Source organism: Tachypleus tridentatus, chromosome 2, assembly GCF_004210375.1.
Source record: "Tachypleus tridentatus isolate NWPU-2018 chromosome 2, ASM421037v1, whole genome shotgun sequence".
NCBI classification, from domain to species: Eukaryota; Metazoa; Arthropoda; class Merostomata; order Xiphosura; family Limulidae; genus Tachypleus; species Tachypleus tridentatus.
In genome coordinates, this window is record NC_134826.1 from 137850649 (window position 1) to 137865570 (window position 14922).

The following is a 14922-nucleotide window of genomic DNA, read 5'->3' on the forward strand; positions in this document are numbered from 1 at the left end:
AAGTGGCGATCCAGGATATCCTGTTACACTGCACCAGTGACGTTTTGATCCAGAATGAGCAACTGGCTGACAGATGCAGAACAGAATGCACGCCAGACGTGCACTGAACCTCCTCTTCCTGCAACGCTGGGTTGAACACTTTCCTCATTCATCTGTTCTCCAGGAAGCCTTCGCACTCATATCCGTTCATCAGTGGGGTAGAACAGAAATCTGGATTCGTCAGCAAAAATTACATGATTCCAGTGTATGATCGTTAGATTATGGTATCGCTGACCCAACTGCAGCCTGTTGTTGCGATGTCTAGCTGTCTGTTTAGGTTTCTTGACCATACATCTTGCTCTGTATCCAGCTTGCACCAACCGTCTGGCGTGAAATTCGGAGCAGTTGATAGGACATCGTACACTTTCTAAAAGCAATGGCAAGGATCCGGTGATCATCTCGTGCTGTAGTGGCACGTGGACGGCCCGAAGGTCTGCTAGGATTCACACTTCCGGTTGCAGCTCTTCTTCTGAGAACTTTGTTGATGGTCTGCCTGGATACACCAAGTCGTCTTGCAGTATCACCTTGTTTCAACCCAGCGTCGTCGTAGGCAACCATTTGATTTCTCAAACCTACGTTAGCAGGACCTAGCACAATTCTAAAATATTTACAGAGTTCAAAACGCGTCGCCAACAGGTAAGGTACAAAAGTAACACCAAAATTCCTGGCTTTTATACCTCATACCAGACACTGCGTTTGGGACAAGTCTCAGAACACTCCCATGTGCAAGGGATCAAACCAACTCAAAATGAACTCAGGTGATGCAGAGAAATAAAACTTGAAAATTTAAGGACAACACACAAAGTGAATTTAGTTTTAAAATGATATAAATGACCAAAAATCACATTTTTCGAACATGTAACAACCTTTTTGAACAAGAGTGTGCATGTCCAAATACTCTTATAGGAAACATGTAATCTATGAACGGTGGCATTGCTACAGTGACATCCCTTTATAAATTTTTTCTTGGTATGATAACTTTCAAAACATGTACTCACACACAAAGGAGGTCTTTTTTACAGCAAGCTGTTTGAAGCCAAAAAAATATTACGGCTGAGAAAAGCTTCAGTGAGAAACACACTTATAAAAAATTACAAAACACACATGAATAATGCAATACTAACACAAATAAAACTAAAACAAACGAGACAATAACCTAAATATAACATACGAAAACAGAAGCCGAAAAAAACATAAAACTAACCACGTCTCTGTACACATCTGTCACCATTTCGTTTGACTAATGTTTCTGTGGTATTATACTCTTAATTTTTGTAGACGTGACTGAATAAAGCAGTAAAAGGTAAAACAAAACAGTTTCACTGTTTATAATTTCTTATAAATAGCCACGACAAAAGGAATGATTGAGAAAAATATTTCATCTTCAAGGTCAGACATCATAACATACGATCATCTTTTACCTGAAGTTTTATCAACATTTTATACCGCTTTTTATAGTAATCTTTCGCAAATCAATGACTTCCTACTTCAGATACATAGTTAAGTAGCTTCTCGAAACTTTAGTCACTATCAATGACTTCTTACTTCAGATACATAGTTAAGTAGCTTCTCGAAACTTTAGTCACTCACCGAGCCAAAGAAAACGTTTTAACAATGAAGAGTAAAGTTGAACACGGCAGATAAATTGTTGTTTTGAATTAAGCACAAAGCTACGCAAGGGGCTATCTGTGCTCTGCCCACCACGGGTATCGAAACCCGGTTTTTAGCACTGTAAGTCCACAGACATACCGCTGAGCCACTGGGGGGAAGGGCGGGCAAATAAAGACAATCACAAAAAAATCGACTAAGTCTGAGTGAGACAGTGAAAGAGATAAGGACATGACAGAGAAATAACTGTGGTGCCTTCCTTTCATTGGCGCCCTAAGCACGTGCTTATTTTGCTTAATGGTTAATCCAGGGCTGGTTAATAACAAAATTTATTTAGCTTGATTTATAAGCTATCCATAAGTTACAACAGTATAAGCTGAATATAAAACACCAAGAGACAATAAACTAGTTTCTAGATTGTATTTATTTAATCAAACGATGTATCTATTTTGTTTTATGATTTACCAGTAAGTTGAAATACACCTAAGCCAAAAGTACCGTTACACGTGATAAGCCTATTTTAATAGTTAATTTTACACCACTAAACTCTTAAGTTAAAACAATTACTCTCTTACTTTTATTGACCGATATTACTATATCTAGTTATTTGACCCAAAGTATAATATAAACATTAAATAACCTTAAGATATCTGATACGTGTAACAGTTTAATGTTTAAACGCCCTCCCTTTTCAGTGGCGCCCTCATATCTCAGAAGATTGTGTCTTACTTGATTCCGAGATGAATCCATGCTTCGAAGCCATCCTTCGCTTTGTGTGGGCCTGGGATGGCCTAGCGCGTTAAGGCATGCTCTTCGTAATCTGAGGGTCGCGGGTTCGCGCCCGAGTCGCGCCAAACATGCTCGCCCTCCCAGCCGTGGGGGCGGTATAATGTGACGGTCAATCCCACTATTCGTTGGTAAAAGAGTAGCCCAAGAGTTGGCGATGGGTGGTGATGATTAGCTGCCTTCCCTCTAGGTTTACACTGCTAAATTAGGGACGGCCACCACAGATAGCCCTCAAGTAGCTTTGTGCGAAATTCCAAAACAACCAACAATCGCTTTGTGTATTTGTAGAGCTAAATAACTCTCTTCGTTGTATACAGTTTCAGAACTCAGAAAAGTTAGGATTGTACGATCGAAAATACAGAGACACAAAGTAGGAGCGACACATTTAAATATTTTACATTTAAATTATTTTTGATATTGTAATCTTTTTGAGGATATTTGGTTTGGATTGCTCGCAAAGCTACTTGACAACTACCTGCGCTAGCTGTCCCTGATTTAGCAGTGTAAGACTGGAGGGAAGGCAGCTAGTCATCACCACTCACCGGCAATTCTTGGGCTAATCTTTTATCAACGAACAGCGGGATTGACCGTCACATTATAGCGCCCCCACGGCTAAAATGGCGATCATGTTTGGTGTGAGGGGGATTTGAACCCGGGACTCTAGGATTATAAGTCGAGGGCCTTAACCACCTGGCCATGCGGGGCTAAGTTGTTTTCTGTTATACTAAAAATTTTCGGTAACGTACGCGTAAACTACAGTATCATCAGTATTGGTAAATATTAGGTTTAGCACAGTTCACTGATTAGCGTGCTCGTGCTGTGAATCTGCGGGTTCAAGGCCATTTGTCTCAAAAACATTCTCTGTACTTTGGTGACATGGGTGCACTATACACGTGACAGTAACATATCATTGTGTTTTCACAGAAGAATAGATTAAAAGTTGGCGGTAGATTTTTTCACCTTCACTATAAATTCAAAATGGCTGTGCCTAGATAACCTTATTGAGTAGATCTTGAAACAAATCCTGAAACATATAAATACATTGTAGTTGAAACGTGTGAAAGAATATAAATATTAGATGACGTATAGATTTAAAAAACAAACAAACTTCACTTGCTCTCTGTCACAACTGTGTTTGATCACTTCAGGAACAAATTGTCAGTTTCCGACCCACTGGACTGGTAGCTGGTTCCAGAAAGGGTTCAGAGATCCAGTCTATATCAAGAACGGTTCATTATCCAGTAGGGGCGTCTGTCGGAAAGTGGAGGGTGAAAAATTCCTCATAGAAAGCAAGTAGGTTGCTATTTCTGAGTAGATTAGTTCTCGCATTCGTTTAATAACTCTGTGGACTATTAAAATGATATCGAATATGGAATATACATAGTAATAATAAAGTCATTTTATGAACTTTGAAGAGTGTATAAGACCAATTGTGTGACGTACTGACGAAATATTTTGCAGTATTTCTAATGCGTAAAATAATAAGTATTTCATTTCCTTCTGAAAATTACGCTAGAGGGCATCACTCTGGAAACTGTTGAACGGTGCCACTATCATTTTAACCCCTGTTCATTGTAAAGGTATTGTTTTCACTTCTGCATGTTTTCATCCGATTTTAATCACATTTAGTTTGAAGGTTGATTGTCCACCAGGGTTCGTCTGATCAACTGTTGTTGAATGTATCTAAATATTTAATGTCACTCTGAAAATCAACTAATTTCATTGTAAAGGTAGCAAACTGGGGTTTTGAAAAACGGTTAAAACTCAAGAAAGATTCAGATAGAAGCAGAATCCTGTCACCTAGACCTGTAGTTTTGAAGATGGAATATTAGTTCATGTACATTTCAGGTTGTTTACCACAAACATCAAAAACACTTCGAGTTTCTTATTATTTGTCAGTGACTTTTATACTCTGTTATTGCATTCGTGGGTCAGTTGTCACAATTCTCATCATGCCCAGCCACAACGACTCTGTGACCTCAACTGTTTATGTGGGTTTATGAAAATCCAGAACTGTGCCTACTGCCAGGTAATCATTCCTTAACTGAAAGGTACCAGTGAGATAGAAGCTCGAGCGATAACTAAGGAGATCTTGTGTTTTGTTATTGGATCTAATAATCTAAACTGCTGTAGGCAATTTTAAACAGTTTCTGTAGTTGTGCTGCTAGGGACATCTAGTGCTAAACTACTCCTAACACTTATTAAACCACAGTTGACAGCAGTGCTGGTAGTTATCACACTACAACTGATAGTAGTAAACTTCAGGTGGTAGTTATCACACTACAACTTATAGTAGTAAACTTCAGGTGGTAGTTATCACACTACAACTGATAGTAGTAAACTTCAGGTGGTAGTTATCACACTACAACTGATAGTAGTAAACTACAGGTGGTAGTTATCACACTACAACTGATAGTAGTAAACTACAGGTGGTAGTTAAAACACTACAACTGATAGTAGTAAACTACAGGTGGTAGTTATCACACTACAACTGATAGTAGTAAACTTCAGGTGGTAGTTAAAACACTACAACTGATAGTAGTAAACTACAGGTGGTAGTTATCACACTACAACTTATAGTAGTAAACTTCAGGTGGTAGTTATCACACTACAACTGATAGTAGTAAACTTCAGGTGGTAGTTATCACACTACAACTGATAGTAGTAAACTACAAGTGGTAGTTAAAACACTAAAACTGATAGTAGTAAACTACAGGTGGTAGTTAAAACACTACAACTGATAGTAGTAAACTACAAGTGGTAGTTAAAACACTACAACTGATAGTAGTAAACTACAGGTGGTAGTTATCACACTACAACTGATAGTAGTAAACTACAGGTGGTAGTTAAAACACTACAACTGATAGTAGTAAACTACAGGTGGTAGTTATCACACTAAAACTGATAGTAGTAAACTACAGGTGGTAAGTAAAACTACAACCGATAGTAGTAAACTACAGGTGGTAGTTATCACACTACAACTGATAGTTACAAATCCACATAGGTGCTAGTGCTAAACCACAGTCAAAAGCTATTCAACAACAACTGATAGTCACTAAATGACACTACTGTCAGTTATAAACCACATTACTAATAATAACACTGAACACAACACTCTACCGACAGCAGTAAACTACACTGATGATTGGCGACAGAATAAATGATATTTTATAGTTTCTTCTTAAACTAAAATTTTATTTTCTATTTTTAGTAACATATTCGTATAAAATATGGGTCTAGTTTCTAGAAAACCACGAGTAGTGTTTGCTATTAAATTTTATCAGGTACTTCCTTGTATATAATAGGAAGGAAATATTTGTTGTTCCTTTTTCAGATCTGAGTCCTGCTTCCGGTGTATTGTTATTCACGAAAGACACAAAAATGTGTTGCAGTTTAAAGAAAGTAAGTACAAGATGATTTTATGTGTTGCAGTTTAAGGAAAGTAAGTACAAGATAATTTTATGTGCTGCAGTTTAAGGAAAGTAAGTACAAGATAATTTTATGTGCTGCAGTTTAAGGAAAGTAAAGTACAAGATAATTTTATGTGCTGCAGTTTAAGGAAAGTAAGTACAAGATAATTTTATGTGCTGCAGTTTAAGGAAAGTAAATTACAAGATGATTTTATGTGCTGCAGTTTAAGGAAAGTAAGTACAAGATAATTTTATGTGCTGCAGTTTAAGGAGAAAGTAAGTACAAGATAATTTTATGTGCTGCAGTTTAAGGAAAGTAAGTACAAGATGATTTTATGTGCTGCAGTTTAAGGAAAGTAAGTACAAGATAATTTTATGTGCTGCAGTTTAAGGAAAGTAAGTACAAGATGATTTTATGTGCTGCAGTTTAAGGAAAAGTAAATTACAAGATAATTTTATGTGCTGCAGTTTAAGGAAACTAAATTACAAGATAATTTTATGTGCTGCAGTTTAAGGAAAGTAAGTACAAGATAATTTTATGTGCTGCAGTTTAAGGAAAGTAAGTACAAGATAATTTTATGTGCTGCAGTTTAAGGAAAGTAAGTACAAGATGATTTTATGTGCTGCAGTTTAAGGAAAGTAAGTACAAGATAATTTTATGTGCTGCAGTTTAAGGAAAGTAAGTACAAGATAATTTTATGTGCTGCAGTTTAAGGAAAGTAAGTACAAGATAATTTTATGTGCTGCAGTTTAAGGAAAGTAAGTACAAGATAATTTTATGTGCTGCAATTTAAGGAAAGTAAGTACAAGATGATTTTATGTGCTGCAGTTTAAGGAAAGTAAGTACAAGACAATTTTATGTGCTGCAGTTTAAGGAAAGTAAGTACAAGATAATTTTATGTGCTACACTGTAAGGAAAGTAAATACAAGATGATTTCTTGATTTTATGTACTACAGTTTCAGGAAAGTGAGTACATTATGAATTTTTAACTTTATTCACATGTTATGGGTAACATTACTGTTGTTAGGTTTTCTGTTTGGTGTTATTCAAAACTGAGGAAAGATCACGTGTGGGGAGCCTGCATGTTCTGGGTGGAAGTTAAAGCACCGGGCCGGTTGTCGAAGTTCACAACCAAGATTTCTAATTACTGCATGTTGATTTGCGACCTTTAAAACATTATAGAAAGTGGTTAGGTTCGATAAGTACAAGTTTCTTATCAATATTTCCTTGTTTGCTTCACTGTTTAACATACTGTTCTTCCGAAAGTGACTCAGTATTTCCTTGTTTGTTTCATTGTTTAACATACTGTTCTTCCGAAAGTGACTCAGTATTTCCTTGTTTGTTTCATTGTTTAACATACTGTTCTTCCAAAAGATATTCAATATTTCCTTGTTTGTTTCATTGTTTAACATACTGTTCTTTCGAAAGTGACTCAATATTTCCTTGTTTGTTTTATTGTTTAACATACTGTTCTTCCGAAAATAACTCAGTATTTCCTTGTTTGTTTCATTGTTTAACATACTGTTCCTCCGAAAGTGACTCAATATTTCCTTGTTTGTTTCATAGTTTAACACACAGTTCCTCCGAAAGTGACTCAATATTTCCTTGTTTGTTTCATTGTTTAACATACTGTTCCTCCGAAAGTGACTCAATATTTCCTTGTTTGTTTCATTGTTTAACACACAGTTCCTCCGAAAGTGACTCAATATTTCCTTTTTTGTTTCATTGTTTAACATACTATTCTTCCGAAAGTGACTCAATATTTCCTTGTTTGTTTCATTGTTTAACACACAGTTCCTCCGAAAGTGACTCAATATTTCCTTTTTTGTTTCATTGTTTAACATACTATTCTTCCGAAAGTGACTCAATATTTCTTTGTTTTTTTCATTGTTTAACATACTATTCTTTTGAAAGTAACTGAGTATTTCCTTTTTTGTTTCATTGTTTAACATACAGTTCCTCCGAAAGTGACTCAATATTTCCTTGTTTGTTTCATTGTTTAACATACTGTTCTTTTGAAAGTAACTGAGTATTTCCTTTTTAGTTTCATTGTTTAACATACTATTCTTCCGAAAGTGACTCAATATTTCTTTGTTTGTTTCATTGTTTAACATACTATTCTTTTGAAAGTAGCTGAGTATTTCCTTTTTAGTTTCATTGTTTAACATACTATTCTTCCGAAAGTGACTCAATATTTCCTTGTTTGTTTCATTGTTTAACATTCCAATATTTACTCAGTATTTCCTTTTTTAGCATACTGTTCTTCCAACAGTGATTTAGAACAGAAATGCCGTGAAATCAGCGGAGATGCTCCATTATACTCCATGTTCAGACGTGAGTAATGCAGTAAGCTAATATCTTCTTTACTGTTGTTCAAATGTATATATAAACATTTGCTTAATAAACAAGGTCTAAAATGTCTGAACGTTCCAAGTTTTATTGGTGATTCATTAACAGTTGCACATCTTTATATATTTTTAAACACTATGAGTTTATTAAGTAACCAATGAATCAGTCATGAAAGTAACTTAAAAATACTTTCACAGTCCACTAATAATAAACACCGTTTCGCTAACGTTTCGCCATTGAGTTTTCGTCAGAGCTAGTACTACAATAATTGTACTAGTTCTTGTGCTACAGCCCTGGTGAATCCGCAATGGCGAAACATTGGCTGAAGTAAAAGGATTATTATTATTTTCAGAGTAATGCTACTTCTTTCCCACGTTTCAAATCTCCCAGAATGCTTTACGAATTCCGAAAACATTTGAAAGCATCTGGTATTTATTGTTATTGTTGTTGTTTTTTCAACGGTTTTCAAATTCCTTATGTTTGCTTTGTTAATTTGCTCTTAATTAAGAATGAAATAATGATGAAACGCTGAGAACTTTGTTTGCTACTTATCACTCACACACTTACGAAACGATACATTTTTTTTTCTCTTCAGTTAACACCACGCCAACAGCTTGTCCTTTCAAAGATTCCTTCACTTTCAGCTACAGTCGAGGTTATGGAGAGTGCAGTAACCCGATTTCGACAGTTGATTCTTGCAGTAACCAATCCCAGCTTTTCTTTAAATTCCAAGCATGCGCAGACGTGCGGAATTCCGAAAGTAGAGGTAAGATCTTTTGTAACTGTAACCGATTCTCACTTCTTGAACCTGAATTGAAGAGAGAAGAATGAATCTGCTTTCACATTAGTACGACTGTTGGATGTTCAAAATCTCACATGACAGCTTTTTATATTTATTTTAAATATATCACGACTCTAACTTAACTGTCTCCTCTCTGTTGTAGATGTTTTATATTTCTCTCTGCCATTGATGTTACAATTATGAGTACTTATATTAATACTGTAACTTCTTGTAACTCACTATGAATCCAGTCTAATTTACTCTTTTGGTTACCCTTTTATGTTCTAATATAGCGATTATATCAAAATTCATAATGCCAATCGACGTCTATTTTCCGCAGCACCATGACAGGTAGTCTGAGGATGTTTTATTCGCGTCCCGTTTGCCGCACTTTGAGACCGTGGATGCGTTATAAGAGCAACAGTCAACTTCCACTATTTGATTAAAGTAGTTCAAAATTAAACATGCTAAATAATGTTTACCAGCTGTCTTTCAGCTCAAACATCAGGGACCACTATTCGATTAGAGTAGCCCCATAGTCGGTGCTGAATGCTGGTTACCAGCTGCCTTCCCTCTAGTGTACCATCTCAAACAATACGGACAACTGTTCGATCAGAGTAGCCTAGTAGTCGGTGCTGGATGCTGGTTACTAACTGCCTTCCCTCTAGTCTACCAGCTCCAACATCAGGGACCACGATTCGATTAGAGTAGCCCCATAGTCGGTGCTGAATGCTGGTTACCAGCTGCCTTCCCTCTAGTCTACCATCTCAAACACTAGGAACAACTGTTCGATCAGAGTAGCCCAGTAGTCGGTGCTGGATGCTGGTTACCAGCTGCCTTCCCTCTACTCTACCATCTCAAACACTAGGGACAACTGTTCAATCAGAGTAGCCCTATAGTCTGTGCTGGATGTTGGTTACCAGCTGTCTTCCCTCTAGTCTACCATCTCAAACACTAGGGGCAACTGTTCAATCAGAGTAGCCCTATAGTCTGTGCTGGAAGTTGGTTACCAGCTGCCTTCCCTCTAGTCTACCAGCTCCAACATCAAGGACCACGATTCGATTAGAGTTGCCCCATAGTCGGTGCTGAGTGCTGGTTACCAGCTGCCTTCCCTCTAGTCTACCATCTCAAACACTAGGAACAACTGTTCGATCAGATTCAAATTAGAGTAAGGAGTAACCTTAATGGGTATAACCCTAATGACCTTTGACTTCAAGAGGAGTTTGGAATGTTGTGATGAAGCTGTTTTAACTAAAATATCCCCAAACCGTAACTACCATCTCAAACACTAGGAACAACCGTTCGATCAGAGTAGCCCAGTAGTCGGTGCTGGATGCTGGTTACCAGCTGCCTTCCCTCTCGTCTATCATCTCAAACACTAGGGACAACTGTTCGATCAGAGTAGCCCAGTAGTCGGTGCTGGATGCTGGTTACCAGCTGCCTTCCCTTTAGTCTACCATCTCAAACACTAGGGACAACTGTTCAATCAGAGTAGCCCTATAGTCTGTGCTGGATGCTGGTTACCAGCTGTCTTCCCTCTAGTCTACCATCTCAAACACTAGGGACAACTGTTCAATCAGAGTAGCCCTATAGTCTGTGCTGGATGTTGGTTACCAGCTGCCTTCCCTCTAGTCTACCATCTCAAACACTAGGGACAACTGTTCAATCAGAGTAGCCCTATAGTCTGTGCTGGATGTTGGTTACCAGCTGCCTTCCCTCTCGTCTACCATCTCAAACACTTGGGACAACTGTTCGATTAGTGTAGCCCAGTAGTCAGTGCTGAATCCTGGTTACTAGCTGTCTTCCCTCTAGTCTACCAGCTCAAACATCAGGGACCACTGTTCGAAGAGAAGTCCAATATTGGTGCAGGGTGCTTGTTTCTAACTGCCTTCCCATCGAGAGAGGATAGCGCTGATATCTCTTGTGGTAGTTCTGCGCGAATTTCTGAAACAAAGTTAATACATTAGCCGCAGGGAAAAAAGAAACGTAACAACCAAGAGTTAGATTTTATCACTAGTTTACAAACAATTTAACGAAACATCTTAAAAAACTAAATCTCTTCGCTAGAGCAATATTGTAATGTAACTATAGATACTCATCTTATTGTTCTCAGCGTCAAGTTGAGTTTTTGTTACTTTTTTGCTTTCCAGAAGAGAAACTGACATGTTATGGTACTTGGAAAGAAGGTTCTACATGGTACTTAGTCGCTAAATTGGAACATAAAGGTACTATAACAGAAGAGGACAAATTTCGTTGTTTCGTAAGTCCTACAAATCCTTTAAATTGTTTACCATAGAGATAATTATATGTGTACGTACATCGGAGATTTATACAGTATACTTTTAGACTTTTATTGATCGAATTCTTTGAAAGTTGACAAGACATAATTCGACTTTTCCATTCAGACAAAATCTGTAATTATTAGCGAATTTTATAAGTCCGCCATTTTTTTTAAACGTAAGTGATGAGCCGATAAAAAGAATCTTCTTTAAGAGATACTCAAATAAAATAAACTATTATCTACTAGGTGTCAGCACTTTGTTAAAGATCAGCCCGTATCAAGGTATTTTGACATGCCGTTTTGAACGTTTTTACACAAATAATATGTTTTGTGGTGTGGTCGTTAGTGAGTATTAATACACTAAGTTTTCACGAGTGATTTCGTTAAAAAAAAACTAGTGCACATATTTTTGCTTCTTCCTAGACTATTTGAAAAAGTGTTTAATATCTGAAATATTCCCTACACCTATAGGTGTACGACAAGCTTAAAAATGAATCTGGCTACCAGGTTGCCCAATCAGGAGATGCAACATGTGATGGACTATTTTCTGCCACGGAAGGATCTCGAACTATGACACTAATCAGAAGTGGTGAGTAGTTTTTGTTCGTTTATTGCTAAGTGCAAATCAACCCAATGAGTTAACTACGTCACGTCCCTGAGCCACTGGAGGGCCTTAATGTTATTTTACGGCCTGAGGGTAAAACAAAATATTTTCGACTTATTTAATTGCGATAGTAAAAGATCTATCCCAGCCCTTTAATACAAATATTCATCAACATTCGCCCTTAATCTGCTTCCCTTTAGTATTTATCTAATTATGTATTCAGCAATGTTCACCTATATGTATATGATGTTATGTATTCAACAACCTTCACCCATAATCTGCGCTCCCTTTGAAATTTCTTACGTTATAAATTTGGCCCGGCATGGCCAGGTGGGTTAAGGCGTTCGACTCGTAATTCAAGGGTCGCAGGTTCGAATCCCCGTCGCACCAACATGCTCGCTTTTTCAGCCGTGGGGGCGTTATAATGTGACGGTCAATCCCACTATTCGTTGGTAAAAGAGTAGCCCAAAAGTTGGCAGTGGGTGGTGATGACTAGCTGCCTTCCCTCTAGTCTTACACTGCTAAATTAGGGACGGCTAGCGCAGATAGCCCTCGAATAGCTTTGCGAGAAATTCAAAACAAACAAACATTATGTATTAACTCGTGTTGGAATCATATTCAGCCACGTTCGACATCAGTAACTGCCTTAGGACCGTTTAAGTGCCATCTGTAGTCATGCAAAATTGATGTGCACGGGTTTCTTTCTGTATTCACGTTTTCTTTGTTATGGATGGCACAGAAAGCTATATCTTAAATACAAAAAATATATAATAATGAAATTTCAAATTACATAAAATCATTTAAAACTGTGGTTAAGTAACAAAAGTATCCCACAAAAATGTTTGGGTTGTGTTGCATACATTACATTGATGTTTGTAATTTATTGAGTAATAACTTACCTCAGACTGTTTTAAAACACAGAAAAACATGTGTTTTATAAGGTTGCATTGATTGAGAAAAATCCTCTGTAAAATGAGCTGTTTATACTAGGTCAGTTTTTATTAACGAAAGACAATAGCTGAACAATCTGTGTGTGTGTTTCGTATAGCAAAACAGTATATGCTATATACAGAACATATATATAGCATCTCAAACTATCTGCTCAGCCCACCGAGGAGAATCGAACCGCTGATTTTAGCGTTGTAAATCCGGAGACATACCGCTGTACTAGCAGGGAGCTGAACAATGTGACTTTTTTTCTAGAATAAATTTTTAATAACAGTGTGTGTGTGTGTTTTCTTATTGCAAAGCCACATCGGGCGATCAGCTGAGCCCACCAAGGGGAATCGAACCCTTGATTTTAGGGTTGTAAATCCGTAGATATACTGCTGTACTAGTGGGGGGGTGCTTTTCATAGCGGAAAATATGCTCCAGAAAATTTAGTTTTTAAGGTACTTTTTCTATAAAGAAACTTGACAGCTGAACATACTAAGAGTTTTCTGAGACAGTTTTTTTTCTCATAACGGAAGATATATTTGAGCGATTTGAGAGTTTATTGTAGTGGTAAGGTCTTCGTAACGGAAGGTAATAGCTCTGTAAATTGTGGGTTATTTTTAGTTATTTTCTGTACCCTTCTTGCATGCATGTGTCACTGTTTCTACCTTATTGTTATCGCTGATTTTGTTTAAATTAAAGATGATTAACCAGACTTAAAACGTACCAGAAATATTTCTTCTAAGTTTAAAACAGGAACAGCTGCCAATTTCTTTAATAATTAAAATTACTTTTAATTATTAACGTGAAGCTGGCGGCAGACGGATATCACTCACTGTCATTGTAATTAACCATGACAACGAACGCCCGTTGGTTTTGCGCCTGATCCTCCCTCCCCTCTTATGGGAGATTAATCCCCAAACCCCAGTCTGGAGTGCCATCCTCCAAACCCTCATTCGTTGAATTTTTTTGTTATTTGTCGGCGCATCAGATGGATATGTTTTGGTTTGCTTTTTTTATATTAAGCTTCTCTGTTCATAATTTAAAGTTCAGAATAATTTAAAAATACGAAACTATCTCATAAGCTTCTCTGTTCATAATTTAAAGTTTAGAACAATTTAAAAATACGAAACTATCTCATTCTAATCAGATATTCAAACTCTTTTATTCTGACGTTTAAAACAAAATAATCTCAAATGTAGAGATTATCGTAAAGTATTAACCATTTTTCTTGTACGCCCCTCCACTGTAGATCAAAGTGATCGTAAGTTATGTTTGTCGTGCAGAGAGATTCTCGGGTGCTAAGTGCCATTTCCCTCATTGGTTTATGAAGTTTTCCCACTGGCAGTCATTGGACGGCTCCAAACTGTTCACCACAGATCACAGATTAAAGTCATTTTACCTGTCAAACACGTCGAGGGAAGGCGACAGCATCCGACTGGCTTGTAACAGGATTAGTAAACAGCAGGATTCGCTTTATGAGATGGCAGTACAGGTAACGTCAGGATGGTAAGTGTTTCAACTGAAAGATATGACTAATATAATGCATGTCTCAACACTTAACCGCCTGGGGTACAATATATGATTACCATTTTACACCTCCTGCTACTAATTACTTAAACTGAGATATATGTTCAGTTTTGTGTGCAATAAAACACTTATTTTGTTTTGTTTGAAAGATATGTTATTATATTATACGATATTATACACATACTAACATTAGATATGGTCAAAATTATGCACATCCTAATGCATCTTAGCATAAGATATGTTTAGCATTGTACACATCTTAACACGAGATAAGTTTAGCATTGTATACATCTTAGCACAAGATATGCTTAGCATTATACCCATCCTAACACGAAATACGTTCAACGCTATACGCATCATAACACTTAACCTCTTGGTCTTTGAGACATTTTATATATTGCACACTATAATATTCCAGTTATATGCTTGAATGTGAGGTACGTCTATTATTTTTGTTTGTCAAAGACGAGAATTTGCACAACATAGCTTTGGATCTTTATACGAGAAGAACACGATCTCTGACCGTAAGAGCTGTTGCTAAGCTGTCTTTCCTTTAGTTGATCAGTTGAAAATGAGGAACGGCTATGAATATGTAGCCCT

General features: G+C 37.0%; 2 protein-coding genes across 4 annotated transcripts in view; both read left to right on the top strand.

Moving 5' to 3' along the window:
- Window positions 1-14922, top strand: part of LOC143245225 (uncharacterized) — a 418752-nt gene that overhangs the window by 90101 nt on the left and 313729 nt on the right. The gene's annotated exons all lie outside the window — the stretch shown is intronic.
- Window positions 3497-14922, top strand: part of LOC143236952 (uncharacterized) — a 29773-nt gene continuing 18347 nt past the window's right edge. The window contains exons 1-7 of the mRNA XM_076475677.1: window positions 3497-3726; window positions 5768-5835; window positions 8098-8178; window positions 8789-8959; window positions 11125-11234; window positions 11727-11844; window positions 14079-14301. Of these exons, the coding sequence (XP_076331792.1) occupies window positions 3512-3726; window positions 5768-5835; window positions 8098-8178; window positions 8789-8959; window positions 11125-11234; window positions 11727-11844; window positions 14079-14301 (986 nt within the window). The 5' untranslated portion in view covers window positions 3497-3511. The remainder of the gene's footprint in view (window positions 3727-5767; window positions 5836-8097; window positions 8179-8788; window positions 8960-11124; window positions 11235-11726; window positions 11845-14078; window positions 14302-14922) is intronic.